The 24,729-nt window shown below is 39.8% G+C and overlaps 1 protein-coding gene across 1 annotated transcript; it reads right to left on the minus strand.

Annotated features, from left to right (window-relative positions):
• Positions 1–4,030: 4,030 nt before the first annotated feature.
• Positions 4,031–23,115, minus strand: LOC119425079 (metal transporter CNNM1). Its single transcript, XM_037692603.1, has 3 exons — positions 23,052–23,115; positions 6,474–6,649; positions 4,031–4,730 (listed from the first exon to the last, which is right to left on the minus strand). The coding sequence occupies exons 1-3, from the start codon at positions 23,113–23,115 to the stop codon at positions 4,191–4,193; spliced, it is 780 nt and encodes a 259-aa protein (XP_037548531.1). The 3' UTR covers positions 4,031–4,190.
• Between the last annotated feature and the right edge of the window lie 1,614 nt (positions 23,116–24,729).

Below are 24,729 nucleotides of genomic sequence, written 5' to 3' on the forward strand. Positions count from 1 at the left end.
TATATATATGTGTATAATTAGCTAGTTAATAGTTTTTGCAATATTGGTAATTAGTTTTTAAAAACTTCAAGATCTATTTAAATCAAATTGTTTTACAGAATTTTTATTTAAAAAAAAAAGAAAAAAGCTAGACTATTTAATTTTCATCTAAAATACCGGTATATTTATTATCTAGTTTTGTTGTATTTTGTATAATTGAAGATATTTGTATTTTTTACATTTCTTTGACAGTCAAACACCAAGAGTCTTTTTTGAAAAATTGATTATTACCTTCCAGCTACCATTGGGTCAAAACTACACACTGACCCAAGGACAGCAGGAGGGTTAATTATACAATTTGGTGATTCAGTTCCATATCATTTGTTGCTTGTGTTATAAAACAGTATTTATTGTTATTTGGTTTGTTTTAAAATGAAAAGATTGAGCATGCGGTTTACTTAATAAGCTTATTATTTACTTTAAAAAAGAAATCAAATAAGAGAACAGAAAAAATGAGAAAAGCTAATCAAGATCACCTATGAGATTTTTTAAAATGTAAAATAAAACTAAATTTAAACTACTAAGTCACTTGTTAGGGTCTTAGATTTTACATCGGTCATGTGTTGGGCTGAAATTAAAGTAGTCAGAAGGAGTGTTATACCAAATACTGTACTTGTATTATAAAACAGAAACAATGAATAAGTGACTCAGCTTTTCACGCTACATAAACGAATAAAAGCTGTAATATCCTCAAATCCTTCAACTTGGTTTCAGAAGATCTGCAGTTGTTCGACCTTAAATGGGTTAAAAGCGTGCAGAACTAAGTGATGAGGTGTGTTACGGTTCACCTTCGGCTTTAGAGGATTTACAGAGTCTGGTCGCTTCGCTGGCAGTTGAACTAACAGATATTTCTATTCACAACTCTGGATTTCAAATTCCAGTTTTAAGAAACAAAATCCTTTAAGCAGGCAACCAAAACCGTTGCATGGTGTAAATAAATAAAGCCATCGTGGTTTCAGGACTTTGGAAGTCTCGGTCTTTGGGGGAAAAAAAGGCAAACACTCGAAAACATCTCCAGAAAGTAAGCTGTGCCACACAGGCACAATGCTCAAGTATTTACCCTGTAGTGAATCAAAACGTCAGTTCACAAAAGTTACAAAAACATAAATACATAAATAAATTAAAAAATGCACAAAGTTTTGGTTTTATTCAAAAGTGTTGACATGTGCCTCTGAAATACATAAAAGGTAAATGGAATGTTGCGTGTTGCTCTGTAGAAAGTGCATTTCACACACATACTTAATGGGTATAATTTTAATCCTCTAACTGCATTTAAAGTTTATAAATATGTAAACAACAACATAAACAACAACATTAGCACTCAATACCCGATACTTTAAACTGATGTTCTCTGGGAAACTAACCTGAAGAAGGCCTACAGACAAAATACTTTAATTGGAGTGAAATGGGTATGAAAGTGGAGTATTTGATCCTTCTGCCAGTTCTTTGAGTTCACATTTATTATGATTCAATACTTTTATTTAAAATAAACAATTAACTTTAGTGAATGACTCAGATTAACCCAAGTCCATAAAGTGACCTGTGTGGCATTAAGTGTTAAAGTACAAAACTCATTTGAGCCGTCATGGCAGATAGTCACAGAGCGGAGTTGGTGAGTACTGTAGAGACACTGCCATTGATAAGTGTGACTCCACTTGGCTCTCGTCTTAACGGTTCTTCAAGCTGTGGCTTGTTTCCCTGCTCTGTGAGCGGGATCGTCAATGCAAAGTTGTAGCGCTGTCTGGCTCACGCTGAATCCTCTGATCCGCCAAAAATGACCGAAAGGTCTGGACTAGGGATGCACAATATTATCGACATGGTATCGGTATCAGCCGGTATTGGCGTTAAAGTTAAATATTGGATATCGGCCATTCCATCAAAATAACTCGCCGATATAAAAGACGCTGTTTTTGTATGACAACCCAGTGACAAGGATGCAGCACCAGCACAACGTGATGACGTCACGTGCGCTACTTGATCTGATCACGGTGGAGAGAAAGAAGTCAAAATGTTGGCGGTGTGGAAGTTTTTTTATTCATTGAGGATGTCGGATTCCGAAGATTTATGGACTACGTTGAGCCTCGTTACATCGTCCTCAGTCGGAGATATTTTTCCGACGTAACGTTACTCGAGTTACAAACCGTCATTTCAGACATCATTGAGAAGCTAATAGCCGACAGCACTTGGGTGAGTTTTACCACAGACATCAAGTGTTGGCCCCGTTAGCATGATTAGTCTTACGGCACAATGGATAGACAAAAACTTTGAACTTAAAAAGTCTGTCCTTCATGAACAAGAGTGCAGAGGATCCCACACTGCAGCTAGGAACCTGGAACAAGCCTCCACAAGTGAGACAGCATCACAGGTGACTAATGCTAATGAATAACATTTAATACTTTTTATTTAATACAAGTCAAAGTGCTATGCATATCTTATGGCTGTTACTGAATATATGTCACCAGCTCTTACAGCTGTTGCGCAATTTTTATAGCAAATAAGCCTAAATAAGAGGAATATGTTCTGACAAAGGAACGTATATAAAATATCGGTATCGGCCAAATACATTTTAACGTATCAGCATATTGGATATCGGCCAAAAATCCAATATCGTGCATCCCTAGTCTGGACCTCATGATCCACGGCAGTTTTTGGAGCGTCCATAATGAACTAGAAATTAGAAAAAAAAGGAGAAGAAATGGCGTTTCGTACGCAGTTTGCAGTTAGTGCTGGCACACGTCAATTCCTTTGGATGTTTATCTGTATACTGACCTTCAGAAATCCGTCCAATTCACTAAAAATCTGTAACTCTCACATGATACAATGGGGGCCAGCTCTGAGATGTAAAAAATAAATTTGAAGCTGAGTTTTTGAAAAATCCCTAAAACTTTCTCTCTATGTCCGGAGTCATGAAAATTTGGGAAAAACCCTGTATAATGTATGAACAATCACTAAGACTTGACATGTATGTCAGACATCAGATATCGTTGATTGGTCTGCAATGTCAAAATCGTCACTTCAGAGCAGTTCGCTTGGAACCATGAACAAAGTGGTTACATAAACCGGACTGAGTGGGGGTGGGCACCGGCAGTGGGAAGACCCTTAACTGGTGAGGTGTGGTGCAGATCTGATGAGACAGTGGCAAAGAGTCATAAATATGTAAGTGTGGTGGAGGTCAACGCGGTGCTCTGCTCTAACCAATAAAGCTGCTGTCATTCCCTGGTTCTGTGACGTCGCCTTCATTTGTGTAAGCTCCCATCATGATGTTTGATTCATGCATTTAAAAATAACTGGAGGTGGATTAAAAAGGAGTCTGTCTTTGGAGCCATGCCATAAAACTGTTTTATGGTTAGCATTAGTCTAGACAAGCATCGGTTCCTAAAGACAGAATCAAAACTCCAAAGAAAACCAAAAAAATGGAACTTACTTTGTAATAGGGGGCCGAAATGGGCTAGAGGCAGGGCAGCCGACTCGGGACCTCAAAGTCCCAGTTTCGATTCCCAGTCATTGCACATCTCATGGTGTCTCTGAGCAGTACACCCTATCCCCAATTGCTCCCCAGGCACCCTCAATAGCTGCCCACTGCTCCATCTGGGGGTGGATTAGTTAAATGCAGAGAGCCAATTTCACCATTGTTTGGGAACATACAATGATCATAACACATTATTATTATTATTATTAGACTGGGAGCTCTGGATTATCACTTCTTACAGGTAAATTTACTTTTAGAACAAGATCTAGTTAGGAATTTTGAATGTAAGTCTTTGTTGTTGTAAATAAATGGTTATTTCCCAAAATTGTGTGCACCATGACTATTCCATTTACCTTTTTGCATCCAAACGGAGACACAAATCAAACAAATCAGATGAACTACCAGTAACTGCAACTACAGACTGATACTTGGGTCAACTAGTCTTTCAAAAAGACATGTTTAATCCCATCACATACTCACTAGTGTTTTTTGTTCCTTCTTTTTATTGTGTTCGTTTGTCAGTGTTGGGTGGGGATCAAGCAGGAAGGGATGATGGAGGATCTCTGAAGTTTGTGCTGATCCTCCAGTTCATTCAAGTACAAAAGTTTTGGACACAGCCAGTGTACAGGAACAAGATATAGTGCCAGAGGGTGAACGGGTAGTTTTTCTAGAGGTACTATAGCTAAATGGTGCTTTCAGTGTGTGCATGGCTGACAGAGTGACCCTGTGGGGGTGGTTGGGTGTGGCTGGGCTGGCGGGGGCCAACACAGTTCTGCTGCTCACTGAGCAGAGTGGTGGTCTCTTCAGGACCATTTTCTGGGCTTTCAGAGGGAGAGGACCGCTGGGATTTGGAGGGCACGGAAGTCAGTGGTGGGTTTATGGGGCACAGCACTGTGCTCACAGAGGAGGGAGACGTTTGGGAGAGAGAGGAGTGGCTATTAAGAGAAGGGTTGAGTTGGGGCACAGACTGGCTCGGCCTGCGACTAGAGGAGGAAGTGCCAATGGTGAAGCTGGCGCGGCCGCTCTGCGGCGTTGACTGAGTGTTGGATGATGGATGCCTTGCAGGTGGCGTGGCCAATGGCGGCAGGGTGTGTGCTCCCACTTGCGTAAAAGGAGGCAAAGAAACAGATGTGTCCAAGCGAGTGTGGCTGCCCTCTGGAGACTGTGGCGTGCTGTCCAGCCTAGATGCCAGGAGAGCGTTCTGGTAATGAGCACGAGTGACCTAAACAGGATAAAACAATGATAAATAAAGACTGAACACGTTTCTTGAAGGTTTCCCTCATTTCAGAACGGCTGTAGAATAATTTGCACTCAAGTTAGAGCCAATAATTACAGTGGCTTGCAAAATTATCCACTTTCTTTAGTTTTCATTTCATTACAAATCTACTTCAAATAAATGACGTTAAATTGAGGAAACATACTTTAAATAATTAAAAAATTATAAATAAAACTGAAAAGTGGTGCAAGCATGTTTTACCTTTCTTTGCTTGAAAAGCCCCATTCATTACCTTTAGAGGCCACATACATGGTTACAAAGCTTCCTCTTGTGAATAATCTATATTTTAAATAATGCAAACATTTTATATTATGCACAGAATCAACCTCTGTTGCAGGAATTGCACTGGTTTGCTTCCACCAATCAAATGACAGCATAAAGACCAAAAAACTCTCCATACATGTCAAAGTGGATGTAGCCAAAGAACAGAACAATAGTATTGCATATGACACCTGTTAACAAACTACTATACAACAATCAGACAAGCAAAGACGTTGTATAGCCTTTGATTTTGAAGCAGGTGTGATGAAAAGTGTATGTGACCTTGGTCTAGTGATGATGCATGTGTGTAGGAAGTTTCATCAAATTATCTTGAGCAGATCAGGTTATGGGAATAACAAGAGAAAGTTTATGGAAATACATGTGGACAACGAACAAAGACTGTACCATAATACGTCCATCTTTCAACAGACGTATGCACATTCTTAACGAGATCCATTGGAGAATGTCTGGAATAATTTAAAGATTGTCTGAACAAGCAGAACCCATCCTACCTGAAGGGGCTGGAGCAGTTTGGTCATAAAGAGTGGACAAATATTGGGCCAAGCTTTAAGTTTGTAGTTGCTGTAAAAAGCGATCCTGTAACGGGGTGGGCAACTTTTTTTTTTCCAGAGAGCAAAATCAAGATATTTCCAGCAATCAAAGGGCTGCATAGGTATTGGAAATTCCTTTTTAAGACAGATAATCTGGAAGACTTTTTTCAGTCTTTTGCTTGTAAGCATGCTTGATCAAAATACGTCTCCCCAATGTTCTTCAGTAATATAAGACAAACTTTCTGTAAACCAGCTCATGTGACAATAGATCTGTTAGCATTAATATGCAGGAAAAAAGTTATGCGTTTGCTTTTTGGAGTCTTGGCTCTGTCTAGTTCTGGAAACACAATGACCCCAAAGAAAAAAGGTTTAGCCTATTTTAAACCAAAGGTTTTTGATGTATTTGTCCAAGATGTTTGATTTAGACTTCCTTAAGTTTCATTGATAGAATGTAGGATTTCATCAACCTATTTAAAAGTTGCTTCATTTTCCAATTAAGGACATTAGTGGTCGGATGGAGATTTTCTCCAGGCCCTCGGGCCATATGTTGCCCACATCTGCTCTACGCAGTACTGACTTTATATGAGTAAATACATATGCATGCGCCACTTATAATTTTTAGTTCGTTTAAAATGATTTAAAACAAAACTCTTCAATTAAGCTTACATTCTGAGGCGCTTTTTGTAGATTTTGTTCCATTTTCTTAAATTCTAGGTTGAAACGATACAACAGGAAAATAATAATAACAATAAAAGATGATTATTTATAAGATAATTTATTGTGGCCTGTTGTACAATTGTATTAATGTCAGTAAAACAAAACAGGTTCAAATTCTTCATAGCATAGGTGGTGTAAAGAGCTGGTGAATCAGAGTTACCATGACAAACTGAAGATCAGCGAGAGCTCGGACGCTGAAGTCTGGGATGTACTGGAAGGGGGTTCCTGGGATCTGAGTGTTGCTCCCACCGATGGAGCTGCTCTCTTGAGCGCGCTCAGTGCAGCTTAGGGATGCCGAGCGGTTGAGGTTGCCCCCGTGTGATGGGGAACGAAACTCTGGAAATTTATAGAAAGGAGGAAGGAGCAACAAGGTTATTAATAAAACGAGAGAACTGCGAAGGAAATCACACAGAAAAAGAAACTTTAACTAAGGAAAACGAAACAAACGAGGAGAAACGGGGACAAGTGTCGCTTGATGAATGTGAAGATGAACACACGGCAAAACATCAAAAACCACACAAAGATGTGCAACAGGTGGTGCGGAGGTGAGGGTGTTCGTTACACAAAGAATGCAACAAACAAGCCATGCGATGAGACAGAGTGCACAGATTGAACATTTTACACCAAACCTCTGAGAGGCTGGCTTGAAGGGGCGCTTACGTGATAAAGGGGCTGTTTCTGGTTTAAGGAGAGAGCTTCTGTGATGATTGAAGATGTTTGAATAGTGAGGAGACAATGTGGGGAGTTTCAGGAGAACTTTTAAACCTGAAGGAATAGTTCACCATTTTAAGAAAATACGCTGATGTGCTTTTTTTAATTTTTTTTTTAAAGATTGTTATAATTAGCTTAGCTTATCACAAAAACTGTAAACAGGTGGAAACAGTTAGCATGCCTCTGCTCAAGGTAATTAAATCTACCTATCAGAACCAAATACTGATTTTGGTTTTTGCCTGGGAAGACGTGTGCAGGGTTCATTCCTACAACATTTGGCCATCAGTCTTTAACAGACTGTCCTTAAACTGGACAACACACAGTTGTGTAACTAGGATTATATGTTTTTTTTTCTGTTTATTGCACCGATAGAGTTCTTAGCTTGTAGGTATTTTAAATACGGTGAAAGACCATGAAATACAGTGGCTTCAGAAAGTATTCAGATGCCTTCACTTAAATGTATTTTGTTGTTTTTTGACGCAGTGGTGTCGTCTATATTTTTGTAGTGGTTATACCGCGGTAACGTTAGTATCACCTTGGACGTTGGACAGAGCTGAAGCCACGGAACGCAAATGTCCAACGTCCAACGTAAACCTAATTTTACCGCAGTGGGTCCGTATACTGTGCTTGTTCCATGTGTTTAGGTGTGAATTTCCATTCTACATATGTGTGTGTGTCTTATCTCACTCAGCCTTATAACCTGAATCTCTCACTCTCTGCTCTTTGAATTGAAAAAGCTCCTCGGTTGAGGAGCGAAACGTCTTCTGTTACAAATAAAGTCCAGTTGTTGTTGTATTGAACGCTTTTTTTTAATTCATCATGTCCTGGATGACTGAGAACCCTCACCAGCATGTACTTAGAGACCAAAGTACACTGGTTAGTACAATGTAATCGTCAATTAATTTTTAAGCATATTGAACATTTTCTAATTTCTCTGCTTATATTTGAACAAATGAACAACAAACTTTGTACAACAGTTGGCTTTGTATTAAAAATGTTATATGATTTATAAAACAGTATCAAAGCAAAACATGTTAAAGTATTTAGTAGTAAGTACAGAAGTATTAATTATGCAATAATTCGCTGGATAAGCGAATGTAATAAACAAGTGCTGCATACAGGTAGATTGTTACAGAAGCGTTTAACGTATCAATGACACGTATGTCATGTGTCATTGGGCACTTGTAAGTGGGTATACGGAAATTTTTAAGCTTTTCTGGTGGGTATACGTACCCCTGGTTTGACAGTACAATCAGTAGTTCATTAATCTAAACTCAGTACCTCATAATGACAGTAAATACATTTGATGCAATTTAGGAAATGTATTAAAAAGAAATAAGTGCAATATCACAATTGTACAAGTATTCAGGTCCTTTACTTAGTCCTGAATTGAAGTATTTGATGCTACAAGATTAACACATGTAGTGGACTAGGCCTACGTCGAAACTAAGTCTAAGGTCAAAACTCTTGACCTTTAGAACCTTGTGGGACAGGAACTGTCATTTCATGTATTTGAATACATAAATACAGGTTCACCCATCCTGAGACTTTCTTTCTTGAAGATTCAAGTGAAAAGAACACTCTCTTTTTATTATCATTACTATCTTACAAATGTTGATAATCAAAGTGTCTTAGTTCAAACCATTTTAGATGTTGCAGTGAACTAATCAATTTTATTAACTGAATAATGATTTTTATTCTCATGCAGTTAGAACTCATGTTAAAAGCTGTTACAGAGTAATTATGCATTTTTCTGATTTCTGCTTTTGAATGAGCAAGTGTGTGCGTTTACAAGGTTACAGTAAAACGAAAACAAGTTGTTATGTTAAAACTGTCATGTTTTAGAATCCTCTCAGACGTAAGTAGAGATGTTTTGCACCTGTTTCCTGAAAACACGCCAAAACAAAACCCTCTCGGTCTGTGAGAACATTTCTGATCTGTCTCATAACAAATTCTCGCTGTCTCTAACCTCTTACGTCACAAAACCCACCCCGTCTGGTCGTTTCTGACCAATGAAAAATCCCAAAAAGTGAACCGGGAAAGAGTCTTTAAAATGTCAGTACTTCCTGGTCTACACAGACTCAGTGAGACTCAGGGAGTTACGGAGTTGGAGAGTTGTCAGACTTCTAGAGTTCTGGAGTTCTGAAGTTGCTGGAGTGCTGGAGAGTTTTCTGCTGGTTCTGCTCAAGTTCTGTTAGAGACGGGATGATCTTGACATGACAAAAGGCTCTTCCGAGTTCCATGGGATTATAACTTTCACTAGCCACTACTTCTGACGAGCTACAGCCACCATCAGGAGACGCTGGACAGGTAGCGTTAACGGAATTCCATATCTGCTGATAAATCTTCAGAAAGGTAATGGATCAAGTTTCCTACCAAGCGTACCGAAGGAGAGCTGGGCTTCTGATGGAGAGTGTCGGTTCTGGTGAACATTCCTCCCTTCCCATTCAATCTTACTCCCTTTAACTTCTTTCATCTTTAACTTTCTATCAAGTAGAAATTCTCCCAGATATTTAGAAATGTCTGTGTAAAGTGCTTATTCACATCCGTGTGGGTAAAAGATCATAGTTGTACAGTTTTATAAATGTCTGTGGTGCAGCAACGGAAAAATCATGGCCGTATGATTTTTCCTGATTGATTGCTTATATTGTTATTTTCATAATTTGCCAAATTAATGTAAATGTTTGATGTTAAATTTGATTCTGTAAATAAATGACCGCATTCATTTTGATGGGTCAAATATAAATGACGTCTCACTTTGCATTTCCTTAAATTCAATGCACGTTTTATTCAGTCCAGAAAAATGAGGAACCCGCGTTAAATGATGAATATATCCCAGCATCTGTTCATCTACACACACCTGGATTGGTGTATTTTCTGTAGTTCTTTGTAAATTAGCTGAGTCAGGTTGGATCAGGACAGTTGGTGGAGCCATTTTCTGGTGTATTTATAGATGTTAGAAAGGGTTTAAATTTCACTGTTTTGGGTCGTTGTCATGTTGGAAGGTGACCATTCGACCCAGTCTAACATGCGGAGGAGCTCTGTGGAACAAGTTTCCATTGAGGATATATCTGTACTTTGTTCCATTTGGCTTACCCTCAACTCTGACTAGTCTCCCAGTCCCTTCCACTGAATAAAACCCCACAGCATGATGCTGCCACCACCATCAGTTACTGTGAGGATATGTATGGTACCGGGCTTCTTCCAGACGTAGCCATGTTTAGAACTGAGGTCCAACAGTTCAGTCTTGGTTTCATCAGACCAAAGAATCTTGCTTCTCTCAGTCTGAGTCCTTCAAACTAGATTTTTAATATCCTGATGCATGCTCAATAATCCAGGTAGATTTTTAATGTTTTGCTCTGAGGAAAACACATATCTGTTCCTGTAAGTCCACTAGGAGATCTTCTACAGACTGGTGTTTCTTTCCAAACCATGTCTAATCAATTTAATCTACAACAGGTTAAATCAAATCAAGGTGTAGAAACATCTCAGCAGTGATCCAGAAAAACGGGGGTCATCGAAGCAAATATTTAAGTGCTGTTGTTAATGGTCTGAATACGTATTTTAAATGTGATTGTTTTAATTATTATGTGTCTGTGTAAAAAACTGATTTCACTTGGCCATCGTGAGTGCAATAAAAAAAAAGAAAGATAAACAGTTGCATCATCAGGTGAGTGAAGGGGATCTGACAACTTTCTGAAGCCACGTTTAAAAACAGTTAAATTAAACTGATGCTCAGTGGAGGACAGCATAAATTAGACACTAAATATGAGTGTAAGAAGGGTGCCAAGCACATTTTTGCATAATTTAATTTAGGTTTACTGACAGGCAAAACATGTCAGCTTTAGCAGTGTACATGGAAAAATCCAATTGATATGATATATTCAAAATAATCTTTTCTTATTTTGAGTGTTAAAGCACAAGTTTTCCACTAATCCATGTGAGGATTTAAAACCCTACAACAGAACTTCAAACTAAAACAAAGGCAAAAGTTTAAGCCCACTAACTCATAAATCTCTATATCCGGAGAAAACTAGAGCTGCTCTAGTTTTCTCTTTATAGGAGGCTTTTAAGCCCAAAAGCATGCTTTTATTGTGGAGGTCAATGTGTAAGTTTGCCCATTTTACATTGCACAGCAGAGATCACATGCACCGACATGCATGAGCAGCCGAACTGACTGCCGCAGCAAAGAACACGGCAGCTTTGTTTAGAGCACACACAGAGAGAGGAGCGACTACACTTTCTCTTCAGATTATTACTATTTTAAAATGTCAGATAGTTGTTGGCTGCTGCATACGGCCTTTAAGAAAACAATCATCTTTGATTCTCAGAGAAACAGAGAGCAAATAAGCATATTTGTTAAAGTGTGGAACTATTCAGTTAACCAGAGGTCAGCGGTCTGATCCACGTGCTCCTTGTGTTGGTGAACAAACATCTGACCGTGGATCAGTGAACAGGCTCACTTCATCAGGGTCACAAGTCAGAGGGTGCAGCATCCAGAGTCCCATCCAGCAAGTTGCCTTTCACACTGCAGAGCTTTGAGCTGATGTCCGAGAGGACAGCACGGATCTCATACGCATCTGAGCACGTGCAGGTTTGTGTTCATTCAAGAGGAAATCTACAATTTAATGGCAACTTTTTACAAATCGCTGTTTACAGCTGTGTAAACTTTCTTCGAGTAGAAGTCCACAGCTGTGCCTGAAAGCTCCAAGAAAAGTGAGGACGTGGACCCTGAGTTGGCTTTTGACTAGCAGAGACAATGAATGCTTTCTTAGCATTAAATCTACTTACCAAACAGACATTGTTCATGTTTTACTGTTACTAGGCCTGTCACGATAACAAATTTTGCTGGACGATTAATTGTCTCTGAAATTATTGCGATAAACGATAATATTGTTTGAAATTGGACAATAATTAGTAATTATTGTCAAATTTAAGAAGAAATGTTGGTTAAATTTTGTGTGTAGTATCTTTTTCAACTACTGGATGGCAGTATAAGACTGTTTGAACCGAAGGGTGGATAGTGAGGGAGCGAGCAGCGTGTCTCTAAGAAGAATGGGAGGGAGGCACCTTGACGCGACATGGGCTGTCTCTCTTCGGTTCTCAAAATGGCAGACGCTCAGTGTGTTTTGAGCTCTTTAGAATAGCATTTGTCACACAAAGCTTTTAATAAAAAAAAAATCAGTAAACAAGTTCTCAGCTTCTTTTTGCAGAGAAAAACAACTTTTTAGACGAAGGCACGGGTTTCAACCGTGAATTTTGGCGCTTCAACAAAACAGTTTTTTCCCCGAGGTCGGCCTGTTAGCTTAGCTTCTCAGCTTAGCTGCTTTTAACGATCCAAAAACGCAATTTTGGATCGTTAAAACATATTTTAAAGAGAAAGGGAGGGGTCAGTGAAGAACACCGGAGTTGAGCTTCTTGTAATCAAAGCGTCTTCAGTAGAAAGAGAGAAACACAAAGAAACGATAAAGCCGATAAATGAAAATGAGGTCGATAATTTTCATTTATCATGCCATTAATTGATTTATTGCTTATCGTGACAGGCCCAACTGTTACCTTTCTTCCATTCTGACTATTAGAAAATTAAGTTACTTTGAGTAAAAGTCAGACTTACTGGATCAGGACTACAAAGGTGATTAAAACAAAAAAACTGTGAGAAAATCCTCTTTAGAGGATCTCCCCCCCCACCCGTCCTCTGAACCATGCGGTCATTTACCTGGGAAACGAGAGAACAAAGAAAACCTCTTAAGAGAGAGGCGGCGTGGAGGGGGAGACGCCACTGATGGGGAGGGGGGAGGGGTAACAGCTGAGAGAGAGGAGGGAGAGGAAGAGGAACAGAGAGACAATAGAGCGGGTTTAATTAATGATTTGTATTTGATCAGATTTAAAGAGTCAGTTTGCATTTACTCTGGGAATTTTTCAAAAACTTTGGAGGTTTAAATTTGACTTTTAGCACTGAATCTGCAAGAGTTCATTAAAAGGGAAAGAGTAAACTCACTAATCATATTAATCCATTAATAATATTTGTTATTTATTTCAGTTCTTGTTCTGCTCTGCCCACAGCACAGAAACAGGTGAGAGTCTCAAATGACCTCCAGAAGGCAGCAGATGCTGCTTCTCCATCACTCTTCATCCTGCTTGAACTGCCACCTGCACTGTTGATCTAAGAAGGTGAATCCTTGCATCCTACCTCACACAGAAAAGGACCGAGGTGTAGCTCAGTGAAGAGCCATGTCTGATTTTATCAGCAGTAAGAAGAGGACCAGCTTGACTTCTGTTGCAGTGTGTCACGGTGAACTCATTACCCAAACAGGACAAAGCTAAGCATCTCCTTTTTAAATAAAATAAATAAAAGTTGTATATTTTAATGCTGAACCAAATACAGGATCCTGAAAGTTTAAGCTGGAATGGTACCGGTGTCTCTGTATAAGATTTAAGCCACACCCCCTCCAAGTAAATGAACAGGACTTTACCCTTATTTTTTTTTTTTAATTGCCACTTTACAATAAGGCTCCCCTAATAGATGCTAGTAAATAGTTTAGAGAAAAATTATTAATTCCTCTATAAACACTGCTGCATGTAAAAATATTTTTTTTACAAAATACATCTATCCATTATGCTTACCCGCTTCTTCCTTTTCGGGTCACGGGGTCACTGGTGTCCATGTCCAGCAGTCACTGTGCAAGAGGAGATTGACACCCTGGACAGGTCTGCAGTCCATCACAGGGACACATAGCGACAAACAACATTTCACTCTCTCACTCACACCTAGGGACAATTTAGAGTTACCAATCAGCCTAACATGCATGTTTTTAGACTGTGGGAGGAAACCGGATTATCCAGAGAATGACCATGCATGCACGGAGAGAACATGCAAACTCCACCCAGAAAGGTCCGGCGACCTTCTTGCTGAGAGGCAACAGTTCTACCAACAGAGCCACCTAGTGCACAGACTCTGGTTCCAAAAATACAACATGGCACCTTCTGTGAACTCAGTCCTGATGGCTTCAAATTCTTAACAGCGAGAGACGACATTGACGTTTGGTATTTTATAATAACTTGTATGTGTTGCCATCATTGTATGTTCCCATACCATGGTGAAATTGTCTCTCTGCATTTAACCCATCTACCACCAGGTGGAGCAGTGGGCAGCTAATGGAGGCGCCCAGGGGGCAACTGGGGATGGGGTGTCCTGCTCAGAGACACCACGAGATGCGCAATGATCGAACCTGAGACTATAGAGTCCCGAGTCGGCTGCTCTGCCTCTGCCCCATCTCGGCCCCCTACACAATAATACACGTTCTCGTAAATAATTTCAGCTAAACATATGAATAACTGAATATACAGCAGCAAGATTTAATGTGATTTATTCCAAAGGGTTTAATGTGATTACATTTAACAAGTTTAAAGTGTTTTTTTAACGTCATGACTGAACATTCCAGTTGAGTATTTAATTTTATTTAATGGGATTAATTTATACTCATAAAGCTAAATGTTTTTTTTTCCTATGGGACCAATAAAAGTACCTACCTATTTACCTATCGATCTATAGTACAAGCTACTACTTGACAAGAGTCAACACCTGACAAAACTATATGAGGTGTATTAGTTTATTTTTTTAAACCCTGTCCCATTTGTTTACAAAAAGGGGCGGGATTTAAATCCTGTACTAGAACCAGTCTACAGTTAAGCTGGTTCCATTCTGGCTTCAACTTCCAGGTTCCCATCAGATGTTTAGATTTCCTTTAAGATCAATGAGTTAATCTCTGTGAGCAGCAGGGATGCCACTTAATCAGTCCCATGACACCAACACCACCCCGGCTGTCCCAAGGAGGCTTATATCACCCAACACACTGGACACACACTGACCTCCTCATAAGGTAACACCCAGCCCTCTCTAAGCCCGATAATTGTCTCTGCATGCTGTATCCACTCAGGCTTGTCAGTCAAACAAGAGTCGTCACTTTAAAAAGACTGTTTCTTATAAACTAAACAAAGAAGCCTAAACTGCAGGTGTAACATCTAATTTGACCGCATGTCGAAAATTTCTAAGTGCACAAAGTTTATTTTTTTAAATGGTTTTTTTCTTTCGTTTTATTTTTAGTAGCAGTTTTATTCCAGAAAATATAAAACCAAAATGCTTCATATTTAATTTGGCAAAAAATACCAGTATCTCTCAGAGAAAAAACAACAACAACAACACGACTGTTATGGTATGAAATTGCATCGATTCACAAAAACCAAACACGTTTTATTCAGGTCAGTACTAATTAAACTCAAACTAGATCAAAATGAAAAAGCTGTGTGTGAAAACTAAATTTATGTTTAGTTTGTAAAACCACCTTTATCAGCAATATCTTGAAGTAGAGATTTTTTTGTATGACTGCATCAGTTTTTCATGGTTGTGGAGGAATTTTGGCCCATTCTTTTGTTACAACATTATTCAAATCACTGGGGTTTGTGGCTATTAGTCTCTGCTCAGCTCTTTTAACATCCCACCAAGAATTTCTATGAGGAAGAGGACTGGACTATGACTGGACTTCTGCAACACCTTAATTAATTTATTTTTCAGTTATTCTGTTGTTGATTTTGTTTTCTAGAAGGAATTTCTTCTAATTTACCAACAGTTTTCAGTTCCACATCTTTTTTTAATACTAAAATAAAAGTCTTTCAAATTTATTTTGTTTTACACATTTCTAAATGTTGATTTAAAACTAAATGCATTAGCACAAACTGTTACTGGGACGGTAGCGCCATCGTGTGAAGAACTTGTTGGAAATGCAGCTGTGGTTTTATGGCTAACTTTCTTTCGTTTGCCAGAAAAATTAGTAAAATGGTCACATTTGACATGAGAAATTAAATTTACTAACAGAAAATACAAAACGCTAAGGAGCTTGATAAACAACTTGGATCCATTTGTCACTTGTGTTAAGTTTTGTCTACAAAAGTAATAAAACATTGTTTAAAAATCAGCCTGACTTTATGGCAACTTTCCACTCTACACGGATGCTAAAACGAGTCCATTTACAAATTGAAACTACAAGATGACCTTAGTGAAATTAACTTTTATCAAACGCCTTAACGTTTCATCTTACAGCCAGTTTACTTTGAAGAAAAAGTATGTTAACATAATGCAGAAAACCCCCCAAATCTGTTTAGATTCAAAGGGGTGCCAGTGACGGAATAAATAGTAGTTTTGTTGCTTTTATAGTATGCTTCTCTTTTAGTGACTATAAATAAATTTACAATCTTTGTAGAAGAATGAAGCATAAAAGAATTGCGCCGCTCAAGGTGGCTGCATGTCGGAGTAGCTCGCTTACATTCATTGAGATTTGGCTTTTGAAAACTTTAATTACTCTTTTTTTTCTGGATGCAAATCACTTTTTGGGATAATTACTTCCTCTGATTTTGGACGCTGTGAAGCTAGAAGGATTTTTACTGAACCCTTTTTAACATTTGGACATTTGTTATGATGCGTAACCACAACAACAAGGTGGTTTTGTACAACTGGGAGCTGCTGATTAACATCTTAAAGCTCAAATAATACCTCATCTACAGCCCCAAATCCCAAATGAGTTGAAAAGGAGGTGCCGTGGATGCATTCCCGTCTCCCTGGATACATTGTTCGAGTGCTTGACCGCAAAGATCTTGGAGGTGGCGGGAAATGTGGCTCGTGACAGCGGGAGGATCGAAATAGTCTCCTGGCACCTGCAGTTTCGTCCGACAAGGTGACAAAGAGCTCAGAAGGCTGCTGTGAGGAATAGCCATCGCTCGGGGAGGAGTTCTGCCCGTCATTCATACAGTCCTGCTGCCCAGGAGGACCGAGAGGTCTGCTGGGTCTGGATGGACGGATTGGCATCTGCAGCCAGTTTCTTTGGATCTGATGTGGGGCGGATTGCTACAAGAGATCCTTCCTGCCCACAGACATCAGTATCTAGAACAGCTCTAATGAAACTAGGATGAGCTACAACAAAAATTAATTTCCCTTTGGGATTAACAAAGTATTTTTGAATTGAATTTGATAAAAACAATCTTCTAAACGGTCAGTTGTCACAGGTCAAAATAACATAAAATACTAACTGTTACCAGTCTTCTTGAACCTCATAGTCGAGAGAAAAAGACAGACTGCACATGTCAAAGTTTCTATGTTTATTTTTATTTTTTTAAAAGCTTCAAAACGTAGATTGTCAAGTTTTCAGGAAAAAGTTTCCCACAGGTGTAATGTTACTTCATCACCAAATAATGATCTCACTTGTACTAGTGCATACATCAGCCTGTGTCTTCTTTATCCATGTGTAATTCTGAGCTGAACCTCTTTAACGACCAGCACAAATCCTCTCAACAGTCTGCAGAGGTCGTCGTAAAGGAAACAGCTAATCTGTTAACCCCAAACAGGAAACACAGCTTGACTTCTGACGTAGCTATTAGTTTAAATGTTCACTCAGCTGAGTTAAATTAAACCTACGATTTCCTGTGAGAAACAAAACTGTTGTGCATCAAAACCAGTGTCCACATTTTAGCTCTTTGAATGATCTTTCTGATAAACACATAAACAGGTATGAAAAATTAAAACATCAGTTTGCGATTTCATCCCAGCTGCAACATGACCTGAGTCTGCACGAAGGCTTGTTTGGTTCTGCAAAGATAAAATTCAGTCACAGTTTGCCGAGTCTCTGGTTCATTTCTGTTGACCAAACAAGAACGCAAACTAAGTCTTTCCGTATTTGTACTATAGTAATACTCCTTCTGAAGCCGAACAGTTGACTCGCGGTCACGTGGTTGCTGGACGCTCGTTTTCATACACACCTTTCATAGTCCACGAGACACAGAGCTCCTGGGAAACCCTTCCTGTTGCAGTACACGACACCATGCGGGGTTCTTCCTGCTAGTCTCAACTACGTCCATGCATCCACCGTTTGGCCACAAACCTATTATGAAGAAAGCGCCACACTTTTCAGTGGACAGACTCCTCAATATGCAATGTCCACCTAACTTCCATCCAGGAGTTTTTGTCCATTTAACTAACTTAATGTTTGAAGAGACATACAGCTAAATGTCTGAGCACATTTCCACATTGATGAAGTTGTGACCAGACATGGACTACGTCAATGAGAGCTGATTTCACCGATTCGGATGGACTACACAGGAGCCTGATGCCTACTGGATTTTTGACTCTTCTCCACAAGCCAGTGGCTTTACTTACAGCTGTGGTTCATCTCACTAACGAGCATCAGGAGTATAAGAGGCTGCAGAAGAACTCCCTTCCCTGCTGGAGCATTGCATACAAATCAGTATTTGTGCTATTGGCCTTCTTGTGTTTACCTTGACTAAGAAAATACTTACCCTTGTGTTCTTAGAATTTGCCTCCTGAATCTCTTGTCCTAGATCTCTTGTCATCTACCCTAAATCCTCAACTCCTGTACCTACCTGTGGATCCTTGAAAACCTCCTTGTGATTCTCTTTCAGCTGCTCCACCGCCATCCAACCACTTGCCACCAACTCAGGTCTACTCACCTCCTGCACTCTCCAACCCTGGACTGAATCTTCTTGGAATCCTCTGCCCTCCTATAAACACTTCAACTCACCCACCTATGTGTAAGACACAAACAACCTGCGATACCTGCCATTCCCTCACCTCAGTCATCCTGACTCATCCTCCTTCCCCGCAGGTTCCCTGTTGTAAATAGTAACTATATCGTCACTGTAAATAAACCACTTTATTTCTTTAAGAGTTTGAGTCTGTTTACCACACTCCATATTCTCTGGGTATTCTGCCGTTGTGATAGAATGCTCCAGCCAGACATAACCACCCAGAATGTGACTGAGAGTGAACAGTTTCAAGACTCATTTTCCTCCCAAATAAAGACACTCTTAGAAAAGAAGACCCTTTGGTCAGGTGTATTATGGTCTACTCTTTAACAGGTCTTAAACTACGCTGTTGTAGATTTGCTTGTGTGCATGACCCAGTTTCAGTCAAGCTTCACCTGTTAATACCGGAGGCGTAAAATTTGACTTTCCAATCCACTGGTCTGCAGAAGAGTATATGGTTAATTCAATGACAATAAGATGCCCAGGTTCTTTGGATGCAACTTTAGCCCAAATCATCACATCTCCACCACCTTGCTTGACATTTTATATGAGGTGATTGTGAAGATTTTCTGTGTTTGGTCTTTGTTAAAAATGGAGCTGTGCATTTTGATCAAACTGCTCTACTTTAGACTCATCTGTCCAAATGACATCAATGTATAAAGTCTTGTGTTTCGTTTAGATGACGCTTTGCAAACCTAAATTATACTGGTTTTTTTCGTTTTAGCGAAAAAATGTCTTTTGCCAACAACCTTTCCAAAAAGCCATATTTGTTCAGTCTTTTCAATTCAATTCAATTCAATTCAGTTTATTTATATAGCACCAAATCACAACAAAGTTGTCTCAGGGCACTTTACAGAAACATTCACATACATAAAAGCCAATTAGTAAAGTTCTCTATCTAAGGAATCCAGCAGACAAGTTGCATATTGTTTTGTCACAAACTTTAACTTTAACCTGCTAACTGAGGTCTATAGAGTCTGAGATGGAGCTCTTGATACATAAAACCCTAGAAGTGATAGATGGTAGATTTTCTTCTTCATGTAACTGTACCCAGGGCAGCACGGTGGCGCAACTGGTAGAGCCTCTCAGCGAGCAGGTCCCTGGTTCAAACCCCGGTCCAGGGGCCTTTCTGGGTGGAGTTTGCATGTTCTCTCCGTGCATGCGTGGGTTTTCTCCGGGTACTCCAGTTTCCTCCCACAGACCAAAAACATGCATGTTAGGCTGATTGGTAACTCTAAATTGTCCCTAGGTGTGAGTGAGAGAGTGAATGGTTGTTTGTCTCGTTTGTCTCTGTGTCCCTGTGATGGACTTGTGACCCGTTCAGGGTGTACCCCGCCCCTCGCACAGTGATTGCTGGACATGGGCACCGGCGACCCCCGTGACCCAAAATGGAATAAGCGGGTAAAGATAATGGATGGATGGTAACTGTACCCCTTAGGGCCGAGTTATACGTGAATGATGTTCTGGAAACATTATAGAGTTCTCAATGCTGATTGTAAAAATATCCCATGTTCACACAGTAATGCTGTGATCACAATCTCTGTTTAGACAAGACTGCAAAAGACGTTGAACCACCTGTATTTTCCATGCCAAGTCACTAGTAGGCACTGTGATTTTTATATATTAATGACATGCACATGCATGCAGACACTTTAGTTTTCAGCCTAAGAGCAGTTCCGAAATGACGATACATGAATGTTAGTTTGGATCAACGAAGAGGTTGGGTTGCTGCAACACGTTTCCTTAATTCTAAAAAATTCAGGAAAATGCAAACTACTGAATGATTGCAGCTAGTGTGCATGCAGATTACCATTAACAACAGTGTTGCATAAACTGGGCCTCAGAGAACCAACAAAAAAATGCACCACAGATTCTTCCTAATGTAGGAGGCTAAACTGCTTTTCTCACTCATCCATCTGTAATTGTGGTCAATGCACCACAGAGCCATTTCATCACAGTATCATGAGACAGAACATAAACGCCTGCATCAAATGGCTAAGACCTGACAGGAGAGTCATTTCACCTCCACAGGACATGAGCTATCAGATGGTTCATTAACATAATCAGGAAATCATCCCATCACTATCTCTTCACACTCCTGCTGTGTGAAAAGTGGCACATTAGTGTGAAACAAGAACAAATGGCTCAAAGGCAGTTTTCACCCACAGCCCATAAGACTGATTAACACTTTAATGTTTCTCAACATTCCTGCTTACCTTCCACATCAGCATTAAAATAATACAATAAATATATTACCCACATTCACTACGTTTACATGGACATAAGTAATTGGATCAAACGGCCGTTCGGAATAAAACGTGTCATGTAAACACCCCGTTCGGGTTATTTTTTGTTTATTCAGCGCAATCCGAAATAATTTGTGATCAAAATAAAAGGGGTGGTTTACGCCGATTCATAACCCAAATAGTGCGCATGTAAACGTTTGATCTGTTCAATTTTTCTGATGGTGAAAAACTCACCTGACTGCACATGTGCGACTATGTCATTTCCGTCTGGCTAATGCTAATAATATTAGCATGTCGGGGAAGTAAAACTGGTCGGTGAGCGACAACATTTCTACTAGAAACTTTGAAAGAGCTCAAAATGATCTGTATTACCTGTAGCTCAGTCAGGGAGTGCAGGAACATCTCCACCGTCATTAAAAGCTGTCGCGGGTCCATTTTGGGTGCTCAGGTTTGTTTACGTTATCCTGGAAGTAAACCGGAAGTAGAACTTCTTCTGTGCTTTTTTTAAGGAGAGTTTACCACTCTGCACTAGGGCATTAACAGAGTACTCGAGTAATCGACACATCGATTGCTAGGACATCTATCGAGGTTAAAAATGTAACGTCGAGTATCCGTAGTGACGTCATATTATGTGACCACCGTATGACCGTAGGGGGCGGTGTTGCAATGTTGCAGGTCACAGAGTATGGTGTAACACCGGGTCCAATGCACCGAACCAGAACCAGTTTCGGTTTAAGTTTCGTTTTTGACGTGCTGCATGTTTCTTCACGTTTGCAGTTTAATAATAATAACTAATAGTTTAGTTTTTCCTGTGACTTATTTGCAGTATGATAAATGGTAGGAGCATAATATACGCTCCCAATGTTTTGTTGGTCTTTTTTTTGTTGTAAATAATTACCTTTTTTAGCGGTTTTATTTATTTATTTATTTTTGTATCTTGAGATCTATGATGTCATCAAATACTCGAGTTCTACTCGGGTTTTATTATGTTAATGTCGAGTTTAAAAATTATATACTCGTTCAACCCCTACTCTGCACACGTCAGTACTGCTGTTCAGAACAAAGCCTGCTGCGTGTAAACGCTCATCATGAACGAAGTGTGCCCATGTAAACGATACATTTGAATTATTGAATTTGAAAACATTTCAATCCGGTCAAAGGATTTTGTGCATGTAAACATAGCTATTGAATGGTTGTTTGTCTCTATGTGTCTCTGAAATGGACTGGAGACCTGTCCAGGGTGTACTCCGCCTCTCGCACAGTGATAGCTGGACGTGGGCACCAGTGACCCCCACGACCAGAAAAGGAAGAAGTGGTTAAAAGATAATGGATGGATGGATTAATCAGAATCAGAATAAGCTTTATTGTCATTGCACAGTGGAGTATAACAAAATTACATTTGGTACAGCCGCCCTAAAGATGGACAGAAGTGTACAGGGGTGCAGCTTCTAAGAAGCGCTGCCCTTATTGCTTACATTGAAAAGGGGAAGAAAACATGAGGCGAGAGAGGTATTAAAAAAAAAAGATCTCTCACACCCTGTTCTTACAGGGCACGGTTTAAGGTAGCAAAAAAATCGACCACATCAAGCAGCGTAGATAAGACACAATACATATGCATGGACGACAAGACGGTGAGATTTGTCCATGAACACTTCCAGATAGTTTCCATAGTCCTGATAAGATCTTACAGTGTCTATCAGTCGGTGCAACGCTGATAAGCATTCACAGAAGTTCTCGAGGGCGCGGGGGGGTGCAGGGGTGGACAGAGCAAAGCTTCTTGATTTACATATCCACCAGGATCAATTTGAGATAAGTTGGTCTATCTAAGGACAAGCGGGGAGGCCAGATTCAGATAAACAACAAGTGTTTTGTGCAGGCAGACTCTGATTTCTGTCTGCCTTCAGTTCTGCTGTTACCGGTTCTCTCGATGGCAAAGCCAAACAGACAGATTTATGCACATTCCACCGGTCTGTGACAGCCTTCTCTAAGGTCGACTCCTTCATGTGACTTCCAAGATCACTCTAAGGCACTTAATGCCTTAACTATATGGCACTAAAGGAGAAAAAACTGCACAGGAACAATGTTTTTTTCTGCATGTGACCTTTAACCCTAACAGGTGTCAGTGGCATTCATCAATGTCCTCTCAAAGAAGCTTCCACGTGTGTGTCTGAGCGTATGTGTGTGTGTCTCACCCAGTGACGATGTACTCAGAGCCATGACTCCGTAGTAAGAGAACGGACCAGTTTCAAACTTCATGTTCTCATTTCCGGCTTCCACCTCCACTCGTCCCTGAAAGCCACACACGCAAGCACACAGAACATTTCCTTAAGAGCTCGTTCAGAATGGCCGTCACAGCAAAGAAACTGATCAAACACAAAACAAATATAACTTACGGTAGTTAATATTGCAACTACTGAGATAAACTTTGATATGGTAGCAGCTGAAACTGATCCCCGTTCTATATTTGGAGCACTAACTGATCTTGAGAGATCGGTGTTTAAAACTTTAGCATGAACTAATTGGATTCTACTCTGATTGCCTGTTAGCAAAATATCTCCAAAGCCACAGGAGAAATTTTAATTGAACTTTCAGGAAATAATCCCTGAATGGATATCTGATTAACTTTTGGAGCTAATCCAACTCAAGATGGCCACCACAGCCAACTCAACTTATAAAACACATAAGCAGCTATAACTCAGCAAATTGTACAGATATTGTGCTACAAGTTGGTGTAGTGGCAGCTGAGAGTCAGTCACGACGCACACTCCAAGAGATGGATGTTATTAGCACTTTCAGAAAGCTAGCAGTGAACGTACATTTACATCTAAACAACCTTTGGATTCTTTGGATACGTTCATGCCGGTTTGGCACAAACTGCTACAACTCCATCATTTCTCCACAAAAGACGGTCTTAGATTAAAACTCTGGAATGAAAGGTGGTGGGCGATATACGTTCAATAAGCAAACACTAGGCCTTTATTTAATTACTATAAAAAACATTGGTAGCAATAAGTTGTTATCGCAATCCTTATAACATCTTCCATGTGCCAGCTGCATGCATGAAGTGGTGGTTCAGCTAATAATCAGATTGTTTTGTCGTGCAGTTTGTGTCTTTTGGAAACTTGGAAATGACGGCTTGTAACTTGATTAAGGTTACGTCAGAAAATTATCTCTGACTGGGGACGATGTAGCGAGGCTCAACATAGTTCAAGAATCTTAGGAAACTGACATCCTCAATGAAAAAAAAAATTTCCACACCGCCGACATTTTGATTTTTCCTCTCCACCGTGATCAGATGAGGAAGGCGTGCGTGACGTCATCACATTGTGCTGGTGCTGCAGGCATCCTTGTCACTGGGTTGTCATACAACCAGTGCCTTTTATATCCGTGAGTTATTTAGATGTAATGTCCGATATTTAACTTTAAAGCTAATATCGGTCGACACTGATACCATGCCGATAATATCGTGCGTCCCTACTTGTAAGTTTAGTGATGAAAAAATAATTTGCTAAATCGGTTTTTAAATATCTAGTCCAGGGTTCAAGCCCTGGTTTGGACCCGGACTCTTTCTGTGTGGAGTTTACATCTTCTTGTGTTTGTGTGGGTTTTCTCCGGGTCCTCCTGTTTCCTTCCACAGACCACAACATGCATGTTAGGCTGCCTTCAGGCCCAGGTCCCCCTTGCAAAAGAGATTTCAGATTTCAACGGGATTTGCTTGGTTAAACAAAGCTTAATAAATAATACAATTTAGTTCTGTTTTAAGGATTAATCCTTTCACATCTTTCATGTAAACAATTTACACCCCCGTTTTCTTCTGTTCCAGGATTGTGACATTAAACATCTGAACGTGTCTGTGCTCTTTATCACTTT

The sequence above is a fragment of the Nematolebias whitei genome, chromosome 18 (assembly GCF_014905685.2).
Source record: "Nematolebias whitei isolate Nwh7 chromosome 18, NemWhi1, whole genome shotgun sequence".
Taxonomy (NCBI): domain Eukaryota; kingdom Metazoa; phylum Chordata; class Actinopteri; order Cyprinodontiformes; family Rivulidae; genus Nematolebias; species Nematolebias whitei.